The sequence below is a fragment of the Corylus avellana genome, chromosome 2 (assembly GCF_965113065.1).
Source record: "Corylus avellana chromosome 2, dhCorAvel1.hap1.2, whole genome shotgun sequence".
In the NCBI taxonomy this organism is placed as follows: domain Eukaryota; kingdom Viridiplantae; phylum Streptophyta; class Magnoliopsida; order Fagales; family Betulaceae; genus Corylus; species Corylus avellana.
In genome coordinates this window covers 43,117,460-43,143,913 of record NC_142491.1, presented here as the reverse complement: position 1 = coordinate 43,143,913, position 26,454 = coordinate 43,117,460, and the positions used below count along the sequence as shown (strand labels likewise).

Below are 26,454 nucleotides of genomic sequence, written 5' to 3'. Positions count from 1 at the left end.
GTTGTGTTCTCTTAATAGGAGAAAACTAATATATGCTATCAGCCTATCAGGCATCCATAATTCACTCGTATTGATTTCTGCAGTGTTGATCATAGCATAGCAGGACAAGAAATTTAATTTAATTTCTGTAAACAATTCTGTACAGTGAGATTGTATTCAGTCCATTTTCAGATTTAACCAAGCTGGCAAATCTGATATCATGGTCTTATGATGGAAAAATCTTGAATCATCCCTTGATATATTTTTTCAATATACGTCCTTGCTGTAAGAGAGAAGTAACCTTCTTCACTACCACTGCGTTGGGGTCATGGCACAGAAAATCGTATAAACTATCACTCTCTTAATCTATTTGGCATGCTGCACGTGTCAAAACTGTCCCAAAAACATCGATTAAGAAAATAGTAATGCTACATACAACACAAACATCTCATAGATATTCCACAAAATTGACGTAGCAAGGCTTAATTTGACCCTTGGATATGTCACAAGATTAAATCCTAGTACTCATGCATTGTAAGAATGAAGCCAGATTACAAATATGTAATGACTTTGTTTTTGATAAATCTGTGCCTTGGAATTTCCTGGAAATGAAAGAACTAAAGTTACATTACAAGTAAAAGGCTACACTATTTAACAATTTGAATATTAACGAAAAGACTGGAAATGACGATAAAGAGAACACTAAATCCAATAGGAATGGGGGTGGCGGGGGGGTTGGTATTATTTATAATGCATCAGTGCAGGGTAGAAGATTTTTCGGAGATGACCTGTACCAAGAGATCAAGATGAATCCAAGATGGTTGTGGCAACTGAATAGAGATGTTAACTGAATCATTCTCTACTCCAAGCTCATGTATTTCTTAGGAATGGCTCAGGCATGGAATGACAATTTAAGGTAGATCTTGTAACTCATCTTTAGATGAGAGTTTGTAAGAAGCTTCGGCACGTGCTTCCTCCAACTTCAGCACGAGGTCCTTCATGAAAGACGTATTTGTCCCATGAGTAACTCGTAGGATATCCACTGCCTTGGAAAGTGATTTTATAGCACCCTCTGTGTCTCCCAGTAACCTGTGACATTGATGAAAAGTTCAAGATGAACCAGATTGTTTACCAGGAAAAGGGTGGAAGGTTCTCAGATATGTAATATTGTTTACAATCGAAAGGGGTGCAGGCTAATCCCCTACACAAGCATGTGGTTCAGACTAATTTAGCAGCAAACTGGACTTATATAACAAGAACATTTACTGCATTCTAGAAGCACCGAGTGGAAGTCCTGACATGAACCTGATCTGAATTTGGGATGTCAACTGAATGTCAGCGATTCAGTAGGTCAACGGACTCGGTTCACAGGCATCATCAAACTCTAACAGCACATGGGGAACCTTTCGCAATCAAACCTACTTAAAATACCATTTTTTTAATGGCAAGTTCACCCACCTCGTGGGACTTGAAAGTTGAACCCACTTAAAATACTATGCTCTAACAACCAAAATTCTAATCCTAGCTCCATAAAAAAAAAAACTAAAAAAAAAAAAAAAAAAAAACCTAGTAATATATGCCAACTGATGGAAATTAAGAAAATATGTCTCCTCTCTCTCTCCCCCCCCCCCCCACACACACACACACAAAAAAAAAAAAGAAAAAAAAAAAGAAAAAGAAACATTGAATTGAGAGCTGGGACAAATCCTGACATTATAAATCAATTGAGTATAAGTAGTTCAGATTTTGAACAGCCTATAGAAGTCTGAAGTGAACACGGAAATTTGTCAAACATGTGAATCTTGGATCAACTAAAACTTCATAAAATGTATTCAATTTATGGGACCCACATGACCAATTGGACAATCACAGTACTGCAACATATTTGCTTTGTGCCTGCAATGCAAGGCAAATGAAGATAAAAATCCAATACTTCTATGGCCCCATCATAGCAATCTATGAAAACTTCTATCATTAGTTTAAAGAAGATTCTTCAACTGAGGGTTTCTATCTTACAAAGTAGCACGTCAGTCACTAAACATCCTATAGTTATAAGTTTCCATAATATAAAATTAGAAGCACCCAGCTGTTTAATAGTTAATACCATGATTTCACGTGGTTTTCACATTCATGCTTATTCTATATGGTGTGAGTGACAGTGTCAGTAAGTTCTGAATACCAAGGAACAAACTGTGGACAGAAAACCACAACTTTGTCTTTGTTATTTAAAAAGCATGCGTTGTAAGGATTCAGCTAGAGCATCTTGAAAAACAAATAATGAAAGAAACCATGACGAAAACTAACAAATGTAAGCAAAGATTCTAACCATTCAAGCTTCCCACAGGTATAATATTGCAGTCCAAGCAAAGGATGGAATCCCGGATATAATCCTGCAATGAAACAGTTGACCAAATTCAACAAGAAGTGGAATTCGTAACTTATATCCCCCCTCCCCCCCTAACAAAAAAAAAAAAAAAAAAGAAAAAGAAAAAGAAAAAGAAAAAGAAAAAGGAAGAATAAACTGGATTATGTGGATGTCATAAACATGAATTGCATAGTCCAGGCACACATGAAGCATTATATACGATGATTTATATAACAATGAATAACACTGAAAATCATTTAATTAAGAAGAATTTTGTGCTATTTCTTGGTAGACCTACCACAAATTATTGCACTTATTTAGTATGGTAAACTAATCATGTCTTGAATAAAGAGTAGAATTTCAAAACGTGGATAGAAAATGTCGTAGGTGTGGAAGAACGATTTTGGAGGGCCTATTTATCATAAGAGCATAAAGCCTTCAGAGAAGGTAATTAAACTCACCAGGTGGGACTAGTGTTGTAAACAGGTGACAAATGATTTAAGAAATCAGCCTTCCTGCGAGGATTTTCATTGTAGGTGAAATTTATTTGTCATAGCATAATCATGTTTTTTTAGAGATCTATTCAGATGACTTTATTCTTTCAATCTTTATGCAAAAGATCTATTCACACTTTTTGGAGAATATGAAATGAGAGAAATCATCCAAGTGTCTAGGGTTTTCTTTCTTTTGTGTGTTTCTATAGAACTAGTAATCAATGTCTCCAAAACTTATGGTGTGCATCATAGCCTTCTATTTTATTCCACGCTGCTATCTCATCCTGTGGGTAGGTGAACTAGTAATCAATGCCTCCAAAACTTATGGTGTGCATCATAGCCTTCTATTTTATTCCACGCTGCTATCTCATCCTGTGGGTAGGTGAACTGATATCAACATACACACATAATCTTGGCCCTGCCTTCTCAATCTTTCTGTTTCCAAGTAATTCCAAACTTCTTTCTTGTACAAAATTTTATGCCATGTCCTTAGCATTTTGGCACATGTCCATTTCTTGAGCAAATTGAACACACTCTTCTGATGATTTTTGAACTAAAGAGTAATATGATGAATGTCATGCATAATATTTCAGTTTGAAACCCAGAAGCTCCAACAACAGTTAGAACAGAAGACAAACTTGAATATATCTCTAATTGTGGATTCGAGTTGAAATGTGACGTACTTTGATACACTGGAATGGTCAATCTGCAATATGCTAGAGCTTCTCTCCAATCTTGCAGCTCCATCAAAATCTGAAAAAAGAAAAAGAAATCATTTTATTTCAGGGAGTTTGGAGGTCCCATAAAAAATGGATTCATATCATTTTGGTTCAATTGGCATTTAGAGGCACAAGTCCATGCTTTAGAACTGAAGGCATTATGAAGTAACAAAGAAGATTTGGCAAAATTTGGGAGTCATCATAGAAAATGAGAAGGAAACATCATAAAAAAAAAAAAACACACATACAAGCTTTAGTAGTAAAATTACAGGGGACAGACTCACTCTGTTGCTAGAAAAATCAGTAAGGATCACTTCAATGAGATGTCGAATAATTTCAAGCCTTTAATCATATTTCAATCCATTAAGCTACCTCAAAATTACAGGTATAAAGCCTGCTAGTTCGAGTTTTAATTCTTCACTAAACCACTTTTCCCATAATTGCTAGTTTGCCCAAGCCTAAAAGAAAGTTTCAGCCAACAAAAAATTTGTTATTTGTGCCTAAACGATGCAAACAAGATATGTTTTGCATAAATATGCACAAAGATCCAGCACAATTTCACTAACTAAAACATGTGTCAGTAAGATTGCGCTCCAATATAACTTGAAAATAACAGAATAATTAAAGTGAAGGAAAACAAAAACCTAGAAAAGCCACCTTTAAAAGCTTTTCTCGAGTTTGCATCAAACTGATTGAGAAAGGATGGCACAATTTCCTCTGGAGTTTGTCAATCTTCTGATACATAGAAACAGTTTCCTGGTGATCTAAGGTCAGTCAAAGACAAATTCTTTCTCAGTAATCATAAATATGGGTAAATTATGTTTCTACATTACTAATTTTTTATCAAAAAAGAGAAAAGAACTATTTAAATCAAGGCAGTGGAAAGGAAATTGAAGACGATTCATTATAGAATCATATTATCAAATTGCCACTAAAAATTAGTAATTCTCAGCGCAAACAATCGAGGAGGATACTGCCAGATGACGAAGACATAAGAACCTTGTCGGACATCAATTTTAGTTCACTTGCAATCTTTCTTATCTCTTCCTTGTCCCTAACAAGTCCACATTGTTGGCATACAAATCCTTTGTCATCTGCATATCCAAACAGCAGAAGACAAATAGTAACTTTGGCCAACTAACTGATCATTTTCTTTTGCAATAAACTGATTGATTACAGGTTATCACATACCAGAACTGCGGAGCAGGAAACCATTGCATCGATCATCCTTACACTGATAACCTTCTACAATTGCACTTTCTTGGATATCATCAGACTGACCCTTCAATACAAATTAGCTAAATTAAACAGCAATAGATCTGGTTTTCCACTTTTAAATGACATGCTACAAGTTCAATGAGAAAAAAAATCCTAAGAAACATAATGTAGCAAGTACCACTTTTATGCAGCGGGGACATGTGCAAGTGAAACGGTACTGTTCTTTCAGAGTCTTTTGCCGAGTCATAGTGCTTCCAGCAGTTTCAATGTAACTAATCAACACCTTACAAAATAGAACCATATTAATAGCATTTACACTTGAACTGAAGAAAAAGGGTATGGAACCATACCCTACATTTAATTAACATCAAAGAATTTTGGACAACATTAAGATGGCCTATGAGATAGCAAGTTCCTTAGAAGAGACCAAGGAAAATACGCAAACATAATGGTGGGTGTGGGTTTTGTGAATGATGCAATGAAGGCAAATGTATAGTTTTAAAATCATCCCATACAACTAAATATATGTTGCCTCTGCAAAAGGCAAAGGTATGGCTATTAATTCCATAATTTCTCAATATTCCTGAATTACAGAAATACTTCATAAGGAACACAAACATGTATTTTGTTAGGTCCATGCCCAAACCATGCACATCCAGCTGATACACCCATGTACAGTTCATGCAAGCAACTGAACCTTCTAATCATGGAAAACCCACGGCCTTGCATGGACAGAAGACCAAAAAGTTAATTGACCGTTGCTTGATTCTATCCAACAATATTTCCCTCCTTAAATAAATCCTATTTTATTTAGCAACATATCCTTAAATAAATCATTTACCAAATAAGCTTAGTCACCGAATCTCTTTTTTTCATAATTACAATGTCCACTATTTATGTAATGACCATGCACTGAGACCATCATGAATGAAAAGTCTCTTGAAAGTTTCTCTCATTTACAATCTCAATCTCTTTTCCTTAGTTAACCAATTGGTTCTTATCATTTTTCCTCCCCAAACATGCCCCCCCTGTATCCTCCTCAAATTCATTCTATAATCTATGCCAAATTATACTAAAAATAATTTTCTGGGGGTTCATTGACTGCTAGTGTCACAACCTCACAATATTTTCCTGATTTTAACTTTGAATTGAGAAGAAATTTCCACGCCTCGAATGGATTCTTGAATCCTTAAAAAATCACTATAATGCAAGGACCACTTTGCACCAGCAGTATCTCCTGGTTTCCTGTCACATTCATATTATAAGCAAAAATAATGGTTCTTCAAAAACAATATATATATATATATATATATATATATATATATATATATATATATATCTCTGTGTGTGTGTGTGTGTGTGTGTGTGTGTGTGGGATACTGAAGAAAGCTTACACCAGATTGAAGTTAACAAAATTCATTATCATGTAGATTCAATTAAGCAGTACATGCAAAAAATTGACCAGGAACATAATGGGAAATGAATTCAATTCTTAGGCCAAGCTCTTGCTAGCTATGAGTATGAAAATTTGTAGGAGATTAGCAAGTTATATGTGCATAACAAGCAGTGCTCAGGCTTATTACCCCTATAATATGCAGTATCTCTTAACATGTCAAGTATTTAATATAAATTTTCATTTAGTTAAAAAAACATAAAGATCAAGGATTTTTCAAAAGAATATATACCTCGTCTCCTTGTGGAATATGTTGCACAGCACGTATGACAGCCAACCTTCCCTCAAACAGCAAAACAGAATTGGGCAAGCAGCTACAGTACCAGCACCATTTAGCAAACTAATAGCAAGATGTTAAAATTCAGAAAACACCAATGCACTAAAGTAGTTACCTATGGTTAATAATGGAAATGACAGGATACAGTCCTGTCCCCAAGGGTCTTAGTTCACTGTCGCAAATGGTATGTGCATTGCATGCAAACTGCATTAGATTAGAAGTAACAGAATTCATAAACATTTTATCAGAAAATCAGTCTTCCCTACAGAGATGAATCTTAATTTAGAAATCTTGCCTCAGTGCGATAAATAATTTGTAAGATCAACAGATAATGCGATTTGCAGCTGAATCATAACATTTTCTGGTTAATTAATTACAACATGCCCTGTTTTTGAATGAGTAGTTGGGCTAGTACCCACCAAGTTCACAGCATGAATTATATAATAATAAAAATAAAAAATAAAAAGAAATGAATTTGAAAAACTTGAGGTGGCTTGAAATAAATCTGCTTAAGTGAAAATAATAATAATAATAATAATAATAATAATAAATCTTAAATCTTAAAATAATATTTTAGAATACCTTGGAAAAGTTTTCAGCAATCTCTTTTATGTTGATCTCAGGCCACTGAAGTATAAAATTGACAATGTTAGCCATTTGTGCATACAGCACCAATTGCTTCTCATCAATGTCAGACATGTCTTCACAAAATCGAAGGTTAAATAAAACAATTATTTGTGGAGATGAAGATATAACAATTGAAAGAACCTCTAAATGGAGCGCACTGAAAGCAAAGAGTAAAAAGGAGAAGGATACGAGACACCAGTGCCTCCACCAAGTTATAATTGTCCGTAGCAGTAGTAGGAATGACCTAGCAATAAAAACAAATACACAACTTATGGCATAAATTATCAAAATTTTAACAACCAAAACAAAAATTGTTCTGTATCTAGCTTCTTAAAAGGAAGAAAAAAAATTAGCAGGACTATGCGGGGCACAACATTCAAATGTACCTAACCAAGGCCTTTAGAAATTCAAAAAATGAAAAAAAACTAGTGTGATTCACATTCTACAACAACCTCTAAAATTTAAGCCTCTACAGAATGTTTGACCATGGACCCTCTTCTACATAGTTCTTAATTTTCACCCAGCACCATATCTTACAAGAGATAACGGTTAAGCCATTAATTTTCCAAATCAAGCCAGGATCTATCCTACCGGTGAAGCCAGGATTCAGTTTTCATAATATCAGTTGACAGCAGCACATGCATGGTACAGTAAGGAACTAAAAAGAAAGCGGTGTATCCAACTCTTCTACAATTGAATCTCCTTTGAATCCATCACGGTGGAAAACCATGTTATTCTCTCCCCTACACAGATAGAACTACAAATGCTAGTCCAAAGTCTTGCAACCCCATTCAACAACAGACAAACTAGACCATCCCCACTAAAGTTGTAGTGAATAATCCTAGGGTTAATTATGCTTTTCCCATTGGTTTAAATGAGTTTAATTTACCAACACATTATTTAAAAAGTTTCACTTTACCCACCTGTGGTCAAGCCTGTTAATATTCATTACTATCGGCCGTTAAAAAACTTGTGCACAAATCACATGACTCCAAAAACAGCCCCAATAATTACCTGGTCTCGTGGGTCTACACAATGCTACCCCAATCTTCCATGCACCACCACCATTCTTCCCCCAATTTCCAGACAAAAAACAATGTCTACATTCTTCACATTACCTCCAGACCCACCTTCTTCACCAATACTTCTACCACCATCCTTCAAATAGCAAAACTTTCAAATCTGAGCCTAAAACTTCCATCATCTTCCTCATTCAACCACCAATATCAGAAACACCATACAAGCCCACCATCCAAATCACCATACCTATATCATCAAAACCCGCACCATCAAAACTTCATCATTAGCCACCATCTTTATCATCACAAGAGCCCCCAACAACCATGCCCCTCTCAACCATCTTTATTGTCCAATGAGGGAAAGTTAGATAGCAAGCTATGACTTAATGAACAAGATATAGATAGAGAGGAAGAGACTGGAACGTGAAGAATGAAGACCTTGATTTTTCGGTGGGGATGGACGGAAGTTGGGGGAAGAATGTGGAATTGGGTTGCAATTGGAGGAAGAATTGAGTTTAAGTATTGGAGCTATCTTTTCATGTCACGTGATTGGGACTGACATATATTAACACTTTAACTTCAGGTGGGTAAAATACAATCTATTGGGTTAATAAACCTCATGTAATATATTTGCTTCAGTGATCACTAACAGACATCTATCCTCCCTACAAGTTGTTCGCTGATACAGATACATGATGTCCAGTAAGTATCCAACCACTCATAATTTGAGGAACATATGAAGTGAAAAGAACCAGTTCTTTTAAAATTCAAGTATTAAAAAAATGTATAGAAATATCAACTGCCAATATCATTACCACACATCTTGGCCAATACATAGCTTGATATCAGCATGATTCTCGCTCATCCAAATATCAGCTAATCAAAAGTTTGCTGAAGAAATTTCTTTTCAGTGAGGGGAACATCATATGGATGTTTATTCTATTTGCTAGAGACCTCGAGCATATGACACACATATCCAGATCAGTTTCATAAACAAGCAGTAGTTTATTGAGTGGTTCAAATTTTATGTTGCAAATTAATTTATTATATTTTTCATCATCCTAATATCTCTTCTCTTAGTATTTCTCAATTCTTACCTTTTGGTTTTTGCATTTTCATACACTATTCTGTGTGTAAATAACTAAAACAATATTGCCGGTACCACATATATCAAGATCCACCATTACAGAGAGAAGAAGCTACCTATCTGATTACATAAACAGTTTGAGCCAAATCTAACAGTCAGATGATACTGAGTTAGACAGGCCCTGCCTATGGGAGAGTAACTGCTGGACAATGAGAGACAGACCTACTTGCAATCCAAAAATTTTCATATCTAGGCTCCACATTGTGATGCTTGTAATTTGACAAATACATGGTAAATGGACTGAATGGGAAGCTAAAAGTAGTGTCCAAATAGAAGTAACCAAACTGAAGCAAACAATTATAGATTAATAGCAACAAATATAAAGAAGAACAAATTTTTACCTTCTCACTTTGTAGTTTCCTCCGTAGGTAGAGTTTCACCATCAGAAGTATGGAAGGTGTAACAGATTTTCTCCTATCCTTGTCGAGCCTTGACAGAGCTTGGCATTCAAGACGATGCAACTTCCACTCCAACTTCTGAAAATTTATAAAGCACAAACCAATGTAGGGAGAGGAAATATGTATAATGATGTATTAGTTATATTTGCTGAATGCTGAACATTATATTGCTTTAAGCAGAGCTCTAAGTCATCATAAGGAGAAAAGAATTCCAATATTAACTCTTCTATATTCATTTTTTAATCTTTATAGAAAAATATTGTTGCTCCTACCAAATACCATTTCTTATGAAGTTAATATTTCTCCATCAGATATTTTCATGAACTACGTACACTGTGCCAAAGATCGATGATGATAATATGTCAAGCACAGATAAATAGACAATGACCTTTACTTGGAATTTTATCTGCTCAAACGAACTGTTTGAGTAGAAAGATGGCAAGTGAAATACAAAAACATTTGATTGGGCATGATGCTGCACAACATATCCACAGTAGATACCTGGCATGTGCTACCACAGTACCATACAACATGACAAGCTGAGCACTTCTTAAGATTACTTGATGTGAAGCATCCATCACATCTCGAGTCAACCGATGACTTGTTCGGTACACAGACATAAGGCTCTTGGCTTATAATTACTTCTCCTGAAATATTAAAGCTGCATTAAAATGAATTAAAAACAGATAGTATACACCAATAACATTTGAATAGCTTGTCATTGATTTTCCAGAAAAACTAATTTTATCTTCACCTGTTCTCAAAGCTTCTTAAATATATACTCGCACAACAATCTCAACAGCAATTATTGAGAAATGTATCACAGATTGGGAAAACTACCATGCATGATATGTACAACCCAAACTAATTAGTTGCCTACATGGAGTGAATGAATTATAAAGGAGTTCATAGGTGCTAAGTGAGCTTTATAAGTGATTATTGTCCCAATTACAACTTAACTAGTTCTTTTAGAATGATAGTGTAGAAATGGCTAACGCTTTTTCCGGTAATTACGGTGGACATCAATGTACTAACACTCAAGTCCTCCGGTGAAAGAAACAAAAACCTAAGCATTCAAGATACTGAAAATTGCCCAAATTACATGCACGATCACCGAAATGAACTTGAAACATTGACAGAGCTCATAATTTGCTGGCCAAAATTGCAAGCAAGTTGCATATTTTGAAAAATAAACCAATTCCACTCTATTTCAACGTCGACAAGACCTATATACAGAAACTTTAACCAAGTAAAAAAGTTCGAATCGTATATGATTGCGACGCAGAAATTTATGAGAGAGAGAGAGACCTGGATAGAAATCTCTGGCGGTTAAAAGGCACCGGCCTTTCTCCGGGACAGTAGAAACAGTTAGACCCTGTTCGTTAAGTGCACTCTGCAAGTCCTCCATGGTTGCTGCTCTCGCATGCTCTAGAACGAGAATGAGAATGCGCCTTTTTTTTTTTTTTTTTTCTTGATTTCGCCAAACAAGGTGCTAGAACCACATGAATCATCACCGTTGATTTGAGAGAAAGATCTCGGGCCCACCACCACAAGTGACGTGTCATTTTACAACTATATTAATTTTCGAAACGTTTCAACTTTCCTCTGTAGCTACAAAGCCTTGGCGAAAGAAACGAAGCTGCAGTTTGTAATGCCCTACACTTCGAGCTCGCTGCGATTTTTCTCTGTACGGAACTCCCTCTGCTTTCTCTCTCTACGCGAAGTCATTTGCGCATACAAACGGTCTTTCGGTGTCTCTATATCTATGGCATCGCCAGGTTTGTTCAAACTCGTTATCACAACATATCAATCTTCTACTGACTGTTTGGCTGCCGATAGAACTGATGAAAATTCTTGCTGAACCACCTTTATTTTAAGAAACTAAACAGAGAATTGAACTTGTAAGAATTATTATTATTATACCTTTTGTTTATGCGCAGCTATGGATTCCAGTTCATCTTGTTCGCTGGTTCTATGTGGAAAATCGACGGTCGAGAGTGAACTTGCAAAATCTATAAAGAACAATAGTGCCCTGAAGCTCCCTGACATTAACGACGTTTCAATTCTTTTGCAATCGGAGCTGGAGAAACCGCTCCAAGAAGACTCGGACTCTATTGGCGTCGATTCTTTCATGAATTCTCTTTCAACGAATCAGTTTGGTAGGTTCCTCATTTGGTCTCCGTGGTTGCCTTCCACGCACGACGTCGTTTCTCAGTAAGTTTCAGAACGCCCGCTGCTTTCCTCTATTTTGATTTTTCTTTTTCTTTTTTGGTTACTAAATTGTGTGTTTTAGTTTTCGCCAGCAATTTTTGTCAGCTTCCGGTCGGTGCGGTTTGTGTTGCCGATGCTCAGTCAAGGGGGCGAGGTTTTGAAATGCTGATTAATAGTTTTTGTGATTGTTGGTTGCAGCTTCGGAATTGATGTTTTTTGTGTTTGTAATTACTTATAATACGATATTTTCTCAGGTCGGTCGAGGAATGTGTGGGAATCTCCTAGAGGTTGCCTTATGTTTTCTTTTACCATACAAATGGAGGACGGGCGAGCCGTGCCTCTTTTGCAATATGTCGTGTCTCTTGCTATCACTGAGGCAATAAAGGATGTCTGTGACAAAAATGTGAGTTGGTTGTTTGTGTATATTGGCGTTGTCAATGTTTTAAACTGAGCTTTCTGCTTCTGATTATTGGCATCTCTCGTGCGTTGGTAGAATTGGTAAAAATAATGAACTAAACAACTAAGATAAATTCAGCATCAGAGAACAAGCAATGAAATTGCAAATGTGATAAATTTAGGCACTTTTTGATCGACTCGAATAGTATTTGAAGCGTAGCATAGTTAAAGATGAATGTCACTCTTGCATAGCATCGAAATTAGTATACATGAAAAGGTGATTATTCACCTCTTTTAAAGATTCCACTCTGTAAAAAGAATTATATCTTGTATTTTTGTTGTATCAATTATCATTTCAACGTTCAACTTCTCCCATAATGATATCTATGCTACCTAGTATTGTCATAATATCAGCCAATTTCATTCTTTTAACAAACAAAGGAAGAATTTGCAAATTGATAAAATCCGGCAGGTGAATTTTTTTCGGGTTGTTGTGGTATGCAATAGTTCAAGAACGCCACTATTTTATATCGTTGACTTACTTGGGACTGTGTACTCCTCGCATGATTGTAATCTTGCAAAGTGAGTCAACGGGTGATGCTGAAGGGTAAATATTGATATGCTAATTTTTTTATTATGGTTTCCATTTCAGGGCTTGCCATGTGTTGATGTTAAAATAAAGTGGCCAAATGATCTTTACTTTAATGGCCTTAAAATTGGAGGCATTCTATGCACCTCAACATACAAGTCGAAGAAGTTCAATGTCAGTGCTGGTAATAGACTTGTTCTTTGGGTAACAATACACACTTGTTGTAATCAACCATGCTTCTGCATACATAATTGGCTGGACTGTTTCCTTCTAAGCGCAGTTCTCTTTCTAAATTTAGAACTCTAGTCACCTATAATTGATCTTGAATTATATACTACTTTGTGTGTGTGATAGATAATATTAACTCATTCCATGTTCTTGCAGGTATAGGTTTGAATATTGATAACGAGAAACCAACAACATGTTTGAATGCAATTCTAAGAGAATTGTGTGTTGGGTCTTACCAATTCAGTAGACAAGATATTCTTGCTACCTTTTTTAATAAATTTGAGGAATTGTATGATCTTTTCATAAATCAAGGTAAATATGTGTTTTAATAATTGTTACAATGTTTTCATTATAAATAGTATGTCATTGCAATGGTCAATGTGTCATTTCCTTTTGTTGAAGAAGGAAACCTTTTTTGATATTTGACTGATTTTATTTTATTCCTAGATTTTATCCCCATTATTTCTAGTTAATTACTTTCTATGTTAGATTGTAATACTTTTCTATTTAAACGCAAGTACTTGTATTGCTTAGAAAAAGAAAAAAAGAACGCATGTACTTGTATCGTCGATCACCAAGGAAAATAAGATTGTATTTTCCCTTCTTCTTCCTCCAATTTTTTCTTTTGCTCTTTCAACTTGATATTAGAACAAAGGTCTTGAGTTCAAAACTTGTCTCCATCATTTAGTAAATTATTAAATTCACCATTTTCTATCAACTTAAACTTTTGTGACAATTGATGATTTATCGTGCATGTTGAATATAATCTTTCTCTTACAAGTTGGCTTAACTATGCAATTTGATATTTCTTTAACTTTCACATCCCTCAAGCCATAAGTATTACCATATACTTGTAGCATTAACATAATTTACTTAGGTGCAGATCATTAATTAGTTATTTGAAAGGGGAAGTTTAGAATGCACTTTTTTGCCTTAATATCTACTAAAACTTGTTAAATGTAAATCAAATACATTGGATAAAAATTTCAGATATGAAGAAAGCTAAATCAGAAAGAACTGTTTCTGAATAAATTCTTGTATTAGTGAATTTACATTCCTATTGCTCACTTTGCATAGGACCAGTTGGAGTTGGCATCTTTTAGTAGTTTTTTTTTTCTTTCCCCTTCCTGGGTACATCTTTCAGTTGTTATTGGGTATGTAAATGTGCTAAAGCCTGTTAGGCTTTCCGAGTGGTTTGGAAACATCTTCCATGATATGTTGATGATGATACCCATCTGCCAATTTTTAGGCAAGTGCTGCTCATTGTGCATTAGAGGTATTGTCCATTTTACCATCCGCTGTGTAGTTCATAGGCACCATAGGCTCTGGTGACCAAGAAAAACACATTACTGTTGGTGGTGGTAGTTCTTGAAAAGTGTATCAATTGCCCTGCTCTATATATTTCTGACTAAAATATATTAGTTTATTCCTTTTGATAACAAGAATAGATTTTGTTATGCTTTTAGCAGTGCTTAACAAGCTGGCTCCCAATTCCACCCTTATAAACAAGGGGTTGAGGGTAAGGTAACCGTTCAATACTGTGCATGTATATGGATTGCATTACCCATCAAAAAATTGCATGTTTGATGATATGCTTTGTCGTTCCATGAGTGCCATATTTTATATCAGAAACTATGTACAATATATAGAAAATGCCAAGTTCTTTTGCTGCATATTTTGCAGGATTTCAAACTCTTGAGGAGCTATATTGTAAGACATGGCTGCACAGGTGACATGTAGATCTTAATTACTTTTTTCTGTAATTGACACTGACAGTCTCTTTGTAATGATTTATGGTCATATTCTTTAAGGAATACATATTCCCTTTGCTTTTGTTGGCTATTGGGTGAAAATGTCAAAGGTTTGGCATTATGGTTTGTTTCCATGCATGTGTTAAGTAGAGAAAAGTCTATTCCCACGTCCAAATTACTCCACTTTCCCTGCATTATTCCTTTATGCCAATCTAAAACAAAAGAAGACAATTTTTTCCTTGCTTACAATTTGGAGCTTAAATAAGAGAATAGTAACTCTACTCAACTATCTAACTTGCCACCATACTGGCCTTCCTTGTAGCCTTTGTTTTTGAATCTAATTGTGACGCTAAACGTCAAAGAGATCAAGGGCTACCAGAGAAAAGCAATTTTAATTAATTAATAAAATCACTTTACCAACTATTTTTACATCATATGTGGCCGTATCTTTTGTTGAAATCATAGCCAGTCAGTTTACAGCCACAACCCCCTCCTTCCCCCCCCACCCCCCTTTCTTTTCTTCGTTGTGGGTTCAACTTAAATTATGCTACTCCTTAATCTTTGGAAACGTTGGTCTTGGTTTCTCATGACTGATCCATTTTGGCCTTTTCTCTCTTCATACCCTCTATTGGTGCTACCTCCATCTTCTCACAACTGTCTTAATTTACAAATGTTCTTTTTGTATTTATCACCATTCATCGATCTCAACATAATTACTCCCCTCATTCCATCACTTTTAAAGTTCAGACTTGCTGAAAGGACCCTAAATAACAGTCTCACATCATTAATAACAAACGAGCTGGAGAGTGTTGGTTTATTAGTGAAGCCATTATGAAGTTTTAATTTGTGTTAGATAGTCATCTTGTGCATGCGTATTTTTATTAAAGCTTTAGTTACCAACAGATTATTTTTCTCTTTGGTAATGTGCATGTAGTGGGCAAAGAGTAATTGTACAGGAAAAGAATGGGGACCAAGTGGTTGAAAATGTGGTAACTATTCAGGTATGATGAATTTAAAGGCTTTCTACTTGATAGATAAGTTGCAGAATGAAAAATGGGATATTCATGCACATGCATATGGGAATTATGTATTTATTTATGGAGAAAATACACTTTCACCCCCCAAACGACCGCCACTTTTTCATTTACACCATCAAACTTCAAAAAATGGCATGTCAAACTACTATAAATGTCAAAAAGGCCATTCCGTCACCATTGGATGTCAAAATGGATGGAAAATTTTCTTCCTAAAATACCCCATTTTTCTTTTTCTTTTTTTTTTATAAAAAAAAAAAAGAAAAGAAAAAAAGGTGATTGAACCACCCCCCCTTTTTCAGTTTTTTAGTAAGTTTAATTTGTTATTATTTTTAAATAACTATAATGGGGGCAATTATGGTATTTCAAAAGTAAAAAATTTGAGTATTATGGGAATAAAGAGAGAAAAGTTGTCACGTATGGCGCATGTAACCAGTTTTCCATCCATTTTAACATCTAATATTGACAGAATGGCCTTTTTGACATGAGATAGTTGTTTAACTTATCCAAATGTCACTGTTTGAAGTTTGGTGGCGTAAATTAAAAAGTGGCGGTAGTTCATGGGGAAAAAGTGTACTTTCACCTTCATGCTATCCCATTTCAATGGAGATCTTGGTTGTTCAGAGTATGTGTTGTTGATGCTTGAAATAGGAATACTGTTTTTTTTTTAATATTTAAATTCTCTCAATGTAGGGTTTGACATCCTCAGGATATTTGTTAGCTATTGGTGAGGACAATCAAATGTGTGAGCTTCATCCTGATGGCAATAGGTAAAGTACTTGAATGGTATTTTCATATTGAATAAAATAATATTACAAAAATTTGTAGAGATTTTTAGCAACTGATTTTATGGGAGTATACTTGAGTCGGTACAGTGTATATACATTGTCTTAAATGGTCATTTGCAAATTGAACTAAGACAACCATTACCCATCAAGAAAAGAATGTGATTTACAAAAATGCTTGGGATCCATGATGGTTTTACAATGTGGACTCCTCTAAGATGGGTATCTAGAAACATTATGAAAACACCAGCTGAGTGTCCCAGCAAAAGTGATCATGTGTGTAAAGCAGGTTTCCTCTTCACCCAAAACCAAGCGCTCCCTCAAAAAAAAAATTATCTCATTTCTTCCTTGGAGACTACAAAGCTTCAGAATGGAGCATTTCTTACAGACTCTAGCTTGGAATAGTGATCATGAATAATCCTTGACAATCCAAATTCAAAAAAAAAAAAAAAAAGATCCCAAATTGGTCTGTTGTGCACCAGTGATCTACAAATTCTTACTCTGCTATGCATAAAGCAAATATTCCTTTTGGGTCCTGTTTCGGTGTTTTAAGCATGAAAAGGGGTAAATAGGACACTAGAATTTATCAGTCTTCTTAAAGGCATTACATTCCCTTTACTGTATCATGTTTGAAAAGTGAACATCAACACCCCCACAATGGTCGGCAATTTAATCTATGTGGAATTATGTTGAAGAAAATATATAATTATGATGGAAATATAAGATATCATGAATTTTTTTATTTATTTATTTTTTTTCATTATTGTGGCTGCAGTTTCGACTTCTTCAAAGGACTAATTAAAAGAAAACTTGAGTGAAGAAGATTCCTTAGCACCTTCAACTGGAAACAACTATCGTGCTTGGAACATGTGCATACTGATAATGTCTCTTGTCCTTTCTTTTAACCTCATTCGTTCAATTCATTTAATTACTTCTTTTTTTCTTTTTTTTTTTCTCAGCAGACATTAGCGATGAATGACAACCATTGTACATATTTTGTACGGTTGTGAACCATAACCAAATATTCCAAGCGATCTATTGACATTTAATACATGTTGCGTCATGGTCATGTCAAATAATCATTCAGCTGTAGGGCTTTTCGTCTCTTTTGTTGCCAGCTATAAAAGCCTAGGATTGGTTGGGTGACATATAGCATTAGGTTATACTTATGTTTCAAAATGTACTTAATTATATGCTTAATTTGGTTGCGGCCACTGATTGGTGAGGCCCATTATGATTTATGACCCAGGTTGTCATAATCTTATGTTTCTAGGTGTTGTCATTGAGCTGCCATGTATTATTTTTTTTTCACTTTTAGAGAGATTGAAACTTATTCTCTGATTGTTTTGATCTAAAACTTCTTTTAAATTTTTTTTTCTTTTACTTTTTTGTGTTTGGTACAATAGAAAAATCTTGGTCGAATCAAAATATTTTCGGTTGATCAAGAAAACTTCGTAAATCATTTTTTAAGTTTGAGCTTATGTCTCGATTCACAGTACTTGACTTCTTTCTGTAGGGACTCGCTCTGATTTTTTTCTTGGAAATGTTTTTCCCCATAAAACATTTGGAGACTTAGGCAGATGATGATTCTTTTTTGGCACAAGTGGTGTGACTGGTGTCGTAATGCAGAGTATGTTGTATGGATTGGGGCCCTTGCTGTTTGCGTGTGTGTTGTGTGTTGGGAGAGAAAATGAGTGCCCCACCTCCACATGCGCATCCTAGTAATGGTGCAAAAGATCCAAATCATAGAGGAACATTGTCTCTATCGCAACGGGGAACTATATTGAGGTGTTGTCCTCGAAAGGCTGCAAAAGGGGCTTGTGAGAGGGAGTTTATACCAACTTTGTCTTTCACCAAATCTTTCAGATTTCATTTATTTCTCCTGGGCTTTTTTTAGGTTTCTGGGCTAACCAAATTGCCAAACACATCAACTTACGGTCTTCCACTTGAATTGTAATAGTCCCAATAGGCCACATGCAAACTTACGTAACATCAATTTGCAAGAAATTTATAATTATAATATCCTCAAGTAACTCTTTAAAGGGAAATGCTACCATTAGATGCTACATTATGTACTTTTATTTGTTATTTTATCTGATAATAATTTTTACTGTCAGGTCAAAAAATAAGCATTTAGCAATATGTGTATCACTCCTTTTTAAAGTAGGTGGATCAAATGAGATGATGGTAGGCAGGCAAGGTGCAATTCATGAAAATGAGTGAGCATTGTAACATATATTCTATTGTGAGGCTCATTTGGCAATGAACTTACCACTATACCTTTTTTTTTTTTTTTTTAACTCCAATATTCTTATTTTTTATTACTATTTAAATAAAAAATTTACAATAAAATAAAACTTCCAAAATTTTTCATACAAAAAATTTAAAACTTCTATCTACTTTATATCACATTAATCACTTCTAAACCAAAAATCACCTATCAAGTCCATTCCCAAATAAGCCTAATTACATATGGAACAAGGAATAAGGAATAAGGATATAAATTAGGGGTTCAATTAAACGTAGCCATGGTCATGGACGATTATCTTCTAGGAAAATGGAAAAGAGAAATGAAGATTAGTCAAAGATCCGTTTGGACGATCACATGGCAAGCAGACATCGGGGGCCAAGGTGGGTGAGAGAGAGAGAGAGAGAGAGAGAGAGAAGAAGAGGGTACAAAGTTGTTACCCCAAAAAACAAGGGTATCAAATCTGGTTAGTGGTGGAGGCGAAAAGAGATGCTTCAAGTTGTGGAAAATGGAAATCTGAATAATTTCCATTCACACCTCCATTCCCACCTCCATTCCCACCTGCAAGCAAGGTCCTAGATAATACCCAAGAGTCTTACGTAGACTTTTTCCGTAGACTTGTTCTTCCTTTTCTTATTTCCGGCACATTTATATCATTTAATTCTTCAATATCATATAACCCAAAAAATAAATTGATTGGGCACATGCAAGTCAAAGTGGAAACACTAACCCCTGAAGAAAAGTTTTTTACCAACACAAAAAAGTAAAAAGTAAAAAGTTAAAAACAGTGGTCTAGCAATGTTGATTTAGACAAACTAGAAACACTTTAATTGTGACTTGCCCCCATAGAAAATTTACTTACCCCAAAAATAAGAAAGTAGAAACATTAGTGACGGTCAAAGATCGGGGTTTTATAAAATCATTAAATTTATAAGATTCACAAATTTAATATAAATTTAAAAATAAAAAGTAGAAGAATAATAGGTCTCTTTTTATTTTTAAAATGTTCGCTTTTTTTTTTTTTTTTTTTTTTTGCCCACTCTATCTCTCCAGAGTTGATAGATATTCATCTGTTAATTTTATAAACGATAAATTCTCTACCAGGAAAAAAAAAAAAAAAAAGAAAGAAAGAAAGAAAAGAGAGAGAGAGAGAGAGAGAGAAGGAGAAAACAATTTCAGTCCTCTCCCCCGTCTCTGTGTGTTCGGACAAAACGTACGTACGCATGCAGTAACGCAGAAATGCAGGAATGGGTTCTCCAGTCACGAGGACAGTTCCAGACGGAAGACGCATGACTACCACGTGTGGTCCACGTTAACTCCCCACGTCTTGACCATATTTTGGTCAAAGTCTTCTAGAAGGGGGAAAAAAAAAACAAAACAGATTCATAGTGCTGTCCACAGAAATTTGCTCTTTAACTCTTTATTGCCATGTTCAGAGATGCAGGAGTTTCACAAGTGGCATAAATGGATTGCATTATTAAAATGATGAACCTGATCAGGACCAATATTGCCCACTACACAACAACCCTATACCATTTACTTCCAATGAGATATGCAACTGTGGTTGCGGCTGTACGTTGGACAAGTATCCACCGATGGAACCATCTCCAGTTGGCCGGCCACCCTTCATTTCCGCCATTCTTGTTTCAGGTTTATTTTATTGATAAATGCTTCAGTGCAATATAATGTTCACATTTTGCCCATTTTTAATGCCATGGCCAATGGACAATCATATAAAAGGGATGATTGAAATTTAAAATTTGAATTTTAATCTTTTCTCCCTCAATAAATATGGGCCAAATGTGGGCATTATATTGCATTGTAGCATATCTCTATTTTATTTTATAAATGACACGTATAGTGAGATATTGACGCTCACTTGGCATTTGATAGTTTTTAAAAGTTGTGTGTTAAACTATTTATTATTTTTGCATATCTTATAAAGCTAGCTTTCAGAACATTTATAACATTAAAACCTTATTATAAATCGGTGTAAATTAATTGACTTTGTTTTTTTTTTTTTTTTTTTTTTCCTAAAATATATCGTACAATAAAATCAAATTGAAGCTGCTAGAGCGCCGCACGAGAGGAGGAGGGGGAGAACCTTTGATCTCCCCCCCCCCCCCCCCCTCCTTTGCTGCCTCCCCTCCCCCTCTTTACCTTATGAGCTAGACTATTTACTTGATGCTTCCTACCTTCTTGTGTGATGTTTTTTTTCCCTTCATTTCTGCCTCTTTCCCCTCCATTGTCCCGTTTTTGTTTTAGCCCCTCTCCTACGGCCCCTAAGCTCAAATCCGCCCAGTCATTTTCCAGTTCTAGCTTGGCTCTTGGATCAAACTGGTCTAAGCCTAATCTACCATCCACCATCATACCCTGCGCTCTTCCCATTGGCTCTCCGACTCCGTCTGTGTCCATTGTCTCCTTGCGTCGCTTTCCAGCAGCCTTGCTCTGAGGCCTGTTTTCTTTCGGTGTCGCTTTTTGTTTTTCTGTTTTTGTGGTTTTTTGGCTTTTGTCTATTTTTTTCTTGTATTTATTTTCCAGTTTTTCCCTGTTGTTTCTTGCCTGTTTTTTCTATTTTCTTGTGGTTTTTTGTTCCTGTTTTTGTTCCTTGTAATAAGGCTATGTCCTCTCTCTTGATCTGCCCGCTTGATGATCTGTGGAGTATTTGCTTTTGGTCCAGACCCTTGGGTTGTGTACGTGAACGGTATCCTGGCTATCGGGTCGAGGATGATGAGTTTCAGCATGCAGGTTTTCTCGTCTCAAGGTTGAGGAATAAGAGCGGAGCTACCTATATATTGGATTGAGTCAGATCTATTGTTAAAATTAAAGAATAGTCATGGGTTAGCGGATGTTAATGTCATTGATAGGTGTTGAATGTTAGATTTATAATGTATATATGTATCTTTGATGTAATCTCGTAGCTTTGGTTATGATTTGCTTTAAAGTTTTTTGCTCTATTTGTAAGAGCTTTTGCTCGCATCTTTATTTATTTATTTATTTTATTTTTTTTTTGACATGTTCACACAAGGGAAAGGGAATGAGGGATTCGAACTAGTGACCTCCGCTTCATTAGGCGTGACTCATATCTTTTTATCAATGAATGAGTACGAAATGTCTTCCCCTTAAAATAAATAAAATATAATAAAATTGAAGACTTCGCTGAAGTTGAGGCATGCCGCATGCGGATCTTCTCTAAGGAAGAGTCCAAATTCTTTATTGCCATTGCTGTCCTACGTGTGTGACACTTCCCAAATTATGAATAAATTAAGTGGCCTGATGCGAACACTAACAAAGATAGACTCAAATAAAATCTTAAAGATTGACATATGTTATTTTTCTACGTTTGAAAGATGTTTCTTATACTCTCATCTAGGTTTTTTGTTTTTTTTTTGGTGAGTCACTCTCATCTTGTATTGGTGCTTTCATCCGTGAGGCGTTAGAGTAATTCTAGAAGTCTTTCCAAGAATGATGTAATTTTTAAAATTATCATTTAATCAAAATCCAATAATGATGAATTATTCTTGGAAGGACTGATCAAGAGAAACTTGTTGCATTACTCTGTTTTTTAACCTATAGATGTAATAAACGGCCAGATTTAAAAATTTGAAAAACTCCAATTATAAGGTAATTGTAGCGGATCTAACTTGCTATTATTTTAATACACGTTGATATCCCAAGGGAAAGATTCGAAATTCTCCTCTCGTTGCTTCCAACGTAACTTCGTGTGTGTGTGTGTTTTAATTTGTTATTTTCTTGTCTTTTTGGGGTAGCATTTGATAGTTTAACATGAATATTTTTCAATGTTTTCATTTCATGTATTGATTTCAGTGTATATATTAATATGGCACCTCAAAAGAGTGCATATATATGTTCCGCTCCAATTCAAATGGTGCTGAGTTTGGCTACCCCACCTCCTTTCTGTCCTGAATTGTCATTTTCTATAAATTGAGATTTTTATATCATTACCGCCAGGGCCATCTGCGCAAAAAAAAAAAAAAAAAAACTCCACAATTAAAATATTTTAATGTTGAAATAAGTGGTTTATATTCCCAGAGAAAGTAATATTGAAATACTAGTGATTGGCTGAATAGTTCAAAATACGTCGATACAATTATGATTTTCTTATAAATATGTTATAGTGTAACCCTAAATCATTAATAGTAAAATATAGATGCGCTTTCTTATAGACATGAGTACAATGTCTAACCACGTAAATATGTGTTTTGATTTTCGATCTCCTTCTCTCCCTTTCTCTTTTCAATTCCGTATTATTTATCACTGTTGTGTATAGTAACAACACATAACCATTTCGTAGGATTGTCAAGTTTTGATATGACGTTTGAATTTGATATAAAATGAATGGGTCATAGTTCAATGATTTGACCCACTAATTATATGAGTTATGTTATGATTAATTAACTAATATAATCTTATATTAATATCTTAACACGACATGAATTCGATATGTCACATTTAGGGTTGACAATTTTTTACATGACCTGCAAATTTAATACAAAAATAGCAAATTAATGTTTAGGTCAAAGTCTAACTCATTTAATTAAATTAATTAAGTCAGAATTAACTTATATAGTCTTATACCCATATACCATACTATACCCATATACCTTGACATGATCACTCCAACTTAAATTGTGAAGTTTATCATTGCCGTTGGTTTATACCAAAACCTAGTGAGGAGACTTTATCTTGACAATTCAAGAGGCCTAAAACAGTAACACGCACAAACATTGCAAAATAGTTTGAAAGCATGAACATAATGTAAACACACAAACAAAGTCTAAAGAACAAATTCTTTCTGAAAAGTAAACTCAAACACATAATATTCAAATTCCTTGCCTTTTTTTTTTTTTCGTTGTGGCCAACCATGAACATATATTCACATTTCACTGTCAAAACTGAATTAGGATCCTCTCAATTTCAAATGAATTGGATAATATCCAGTTAATTATAATAGTTATTCAACTGAATAATATCTAGTTAGTTATAATAATTATCCAGTTAGTTAGTTATAATAGTTATTCAACTGAATAATATCTAGTTAGTTATAATGATTATCCAGTTAGTTATAGTAGAAGGGTATTTTTGTCTCCTCAAAAATTGAAAAGACGAAAATACACATCTATTATAACTAAATTGATAATTCATTTAAAATGGAGAGGATCATGTTCCGTCAAAACGTGCATGGTTGGAACACATACACCGAATTAGAGGGATTACACAATAAAGGATTAAAACTTTTTTTTTTTTTTTTTCAAATAAATGTAAGGGGAAAACATCTTCCTTTACGTAAACTGGTTTACTCTCCCATTAGTCTCCCTAGAAAAAGGTTGAGGGTTTGCGCGTGCGCGTGCGCGTGCGCGTGAGCGTGAGCGGGTGACGACAAGATTGTGTTATGAAAATTGTCGAAATAATTAAGTCTTATATATACGTTTGCACTATTACCCGTATTTCCGTATATTATTTAAACTTATTATTAAAAAAGCAAATCTATTATTAATTTTAAATGAAGGTTACTTCTTTGTTAACGCAAAAAAGAAATTAATTAAGCATATAATTTGACTAGAATAATGCCACACATATTCTTATTTCTCCACACTCATTTCTTTGTATCTATATACAGAGAAGTGCTAGTGAATTAAACAAATAAATTTAATTTTTTTTTAAAACTGACGTAGCAGACCGTGAGTGACAGACAAGAGAAAGAGAATTGCATTTTTAAAAAAAAAATTTGAAAACCATTGCCACCTCAGTTTAGAAATTTTTCTGAATTTTGACTTCCTAACACTTCTCCTATACACAAGGTGGAATTAGAACGTTTTTTTTTTGGGAGGCAAAAATTTATTTTTCTTTTTTTAAAAAAAATTTTTTGCAGACCATCCTATCCCAGGCCAATGAATGGTTTTACTCTTGTCTATACATAACTTTTAAAATTACTATTCAATTTTGAATGAATCAAAATATAACTACAAGTATTTGTGATAATTGATATATTTGATATATTAGGAGCAATAGTAGGTGATATAGATATATTAGTGAGTGTATGTATCATTACTTATTTGGTTATATATGCCATATTTATTCGGAAAAAATTATTCGTTGTGTTTCGACAGCAAAAATGCTGTTTAAACAGCCAAGTAATCACATATATATGGTCATGCAATGAAATGTCACGTATCAAAAGAAAAAGGTTGGGGACATATCGAAGTTAGAAGGAAAAAAGAAAATGAAAGGACAGCTAGATCCCAGTGTAGCAAGTTTAAAAATCAATAATTTAACAGGCGTCCGAGGCCTAGGGAAGATATCCGCGCCGCGCGTACTACCTACCTACCACGCGGACCTCTCTCCTACGGCCACGTGGTAACCACGTCACACCTGGGAACATGCAACGCCGTTTTTTTTCTCTTTCTTTTTTTCTTTTTTCCGGTCGCGACTGAAAACGGGACCTGTAAAATCCATTATCAGATTGATGAGGACGCACACCGTACTCGTCCACGGAACTGCGACACGTAAACGCGTACGAAAGGCATACCCATACGTCCAGTCCCCAGTATAATCCCTTCCCTCCCGCCAGTTTCGGTTTTCGCTACGATCTGCCACGTCGGCGTTACACACAGGATGGCTGGGCTGGATCCCACTGGAGCAAAATGTCAAATTTGATGACCTTGTTTGAATTTTTTTTTGTTCTTTTTCTACTGGTGTGATATCCATTAGATTCTTTTGGAACTTTTAGGAACTGTCCTTGATTTGGTTAATCATGAAAGTGAAGAACAAGGTGGCATGATTTAGAGGCATGCAAAAGTTGATAAAGAAAGAAGCATTTCCTTTTACTATTTAGTTAAAAAAAAAAAAGAAAAAAAAAAGAAGAAGTCAAATTCTAATAAATTCATCTTACTATAAAATGGTTTTCAATCCACTGCTTCAAAAGTTAGGTTGGCGGCTTGTTGACTCGAAATGTTTTTCTATATTGAGCCACATTATTGGATTTAGAAATATAGTCAAGATTGTACCATTACTCTAATGAGTATTTTTAAATGAGTTTTAATTGGCTTACATTTATGGTGATGGGTTTGTTATAAAGAACCTTGTAAGTAAATTCCACACATGACCCGTTACATGACTTATTGACATGTGTTTATTGACTCTAATCACATGCTCATACACGTCAGCAAATTAAATTGTCAATAAATTGTAAAAAAAATTAGATGCTAATTCGATGAGCTCGAATAATATAATAGCTTTCGGCTATCCAATTTATATCAACTTAACATGGAATATTTCGTAGCTGGTATAAGAGGAGCGCGCATTTAGGACACGACTTGATCGAGGCGAAGGAAATGTCTTTTCTAATAAGAAAGGAACAAATTGAGTTCGAGTGCTGGGCCATTACGGCATTACTTTGAGGAATTGTTGTTCTTTTTGGTTCTCGGACCGAGTCATTCGATCCACTCATTCACTCACTCCCAAACGTGAAACCCATTATTCGATTCCTCCTTCG

General features: G+C 34.9%; 2 protein-coding genes across 6 annotated transcripts; one reads left to right on the top strand and one right to left on the bottom strand.

Annotated features, from left to right (window-relative positions):
• Positions 1–241: 241 nt before the first annotated feature.
• On the bottom strand, positions 242–11,168 carry SDG37 (SET domain group 37). 2 transcript variants are annotated; one of them, XM_059597959.2, is made up of 14 exons: positions 11,005–11,168; positions 10,198–10,343; positions 9,640–9,774; positions 7,322–7,376; positions 7,088–7,206; positions 6,621–6,709; positions 6,461–6,542; positions 4,954–5,058; positions 4,749–4,839; positions 4,532–4,651; positions 4,215–4,321; positions 3,522–3,591; positions 2,306–2,369; positions 242–1,068 (listed from the first exon to the last, which is right to left on the bottom strand). In XM_059597959.2, the coding sequence occupies exons 1-14, from the start codon at positions 11,102–11,104 to the stop codon at positions 891–893; spliced, it is 1,461 nt and encodes a 486-aa protein (XP_059453942.2). In that variant the 5' UTR covers positions 11,105–11,168; the 3' UTR covers positions 242–890. The 2 variants fall into 2 exon arrangements, with proteins under 2 accessions (XP_059453942.2, XP_059453931.2); XM_059597948.2 differs by having other exon boundaries at positions 11,041–11,157.
• Positions 11,169–11,206: 38 nt separating this feature from the next.
• LOC132184356 (biotin--protein ligase 2) lies at positions 11,207–18,628 on the top strand. 4 transcript variants are annotated; one of them, XR_009440555.2, is made up of 11 exons: positions 11,207–11,474; positions 11,637–11,910; positions 12,000–12,061; positions 12,162–12,310; positions 12,956–13,076; positions 13,277–13,432; positions 14,804–14,849; positions 15,806–15,872; positions 16,599–16,675; positions 17,466–17,574; positions 18,207–18,628. XR_009440555.2 is itself a non-coding variant. In XM_059597970.2 (10 exons), exons 1-10 carry the CDS (start codon positions 11,348–11,350, stop codon positions 17,506–17,508), a joined length of 1,122 nt encoding a protein of 373 aa, XP_059453953.2. In that variant the 5' UTR covers positions 11,208–11,347; the 3' UTR covers positions 17,509–17,743. The 4 variants fall into 4 exon arrangements, 1 of the variants encoding a protein (XP_059453953.2); XR_009440554.2 differs by lacking the exon at positions 18,207–18,628 and adding an exon at positions 17,653–17,759 and having other exon boundaries at positions 17,466–17,559; XR_009440556.2 differs by lacking the exon at positions 18,207–18,628 and adding an exon at positions 17,650–17,759 and having other exon boundaries at positions 17,466–17,559.
• The last annotated feature ends 7,826 nt before the right edge of the window (positions 18,629–26,454 follow it).

Bases quoted from the DNA above. Each gene is read 5' to 3' on its own strand.
- LOC132184356 (XM_059597970.2), top strand. From the start codon at position 11,348: ATGCCCTACACTTCGAGCTCGCTGCGATTTTTCTCTGTACGGAACTCC. The intron at 11,911-11,999 runs GTAAGTTTCAGA...AGTTTTCGCCAG, and splicing joins ACGCACGACGTCGTTTCTCA to CAATTTTTGTCAGCTTCCGG. The intron at 15,873-16,598 runs GTATGATGAATT...CTCTCAATGTAG, and splicing joins AAAATGTGGTAACTATTCAG to GGTTTGACATCCTCAGGATA.
- SDG37 (XM_059597959.2), bottom strand. From the start codon at position 11,104: ATGGAGGACTTGCAGAGTGCACTTAACGAACAGGGTCTAACTGTTTCT. The intron at 4,322-4,531 runs GTATCCTCCTCG...GACTGACCTTAG, and splicing joins TATGTCTTCGTCATCTGGCA to ATCACCAGGAAACTGTTTCT. The intron at 2,370-3,521 runs GTACGTCACATT...GTTTCATTGCAG, and splicing joins GACCATTCCAGTGTATCAAA to GATTATATCCGGGATTCCAT.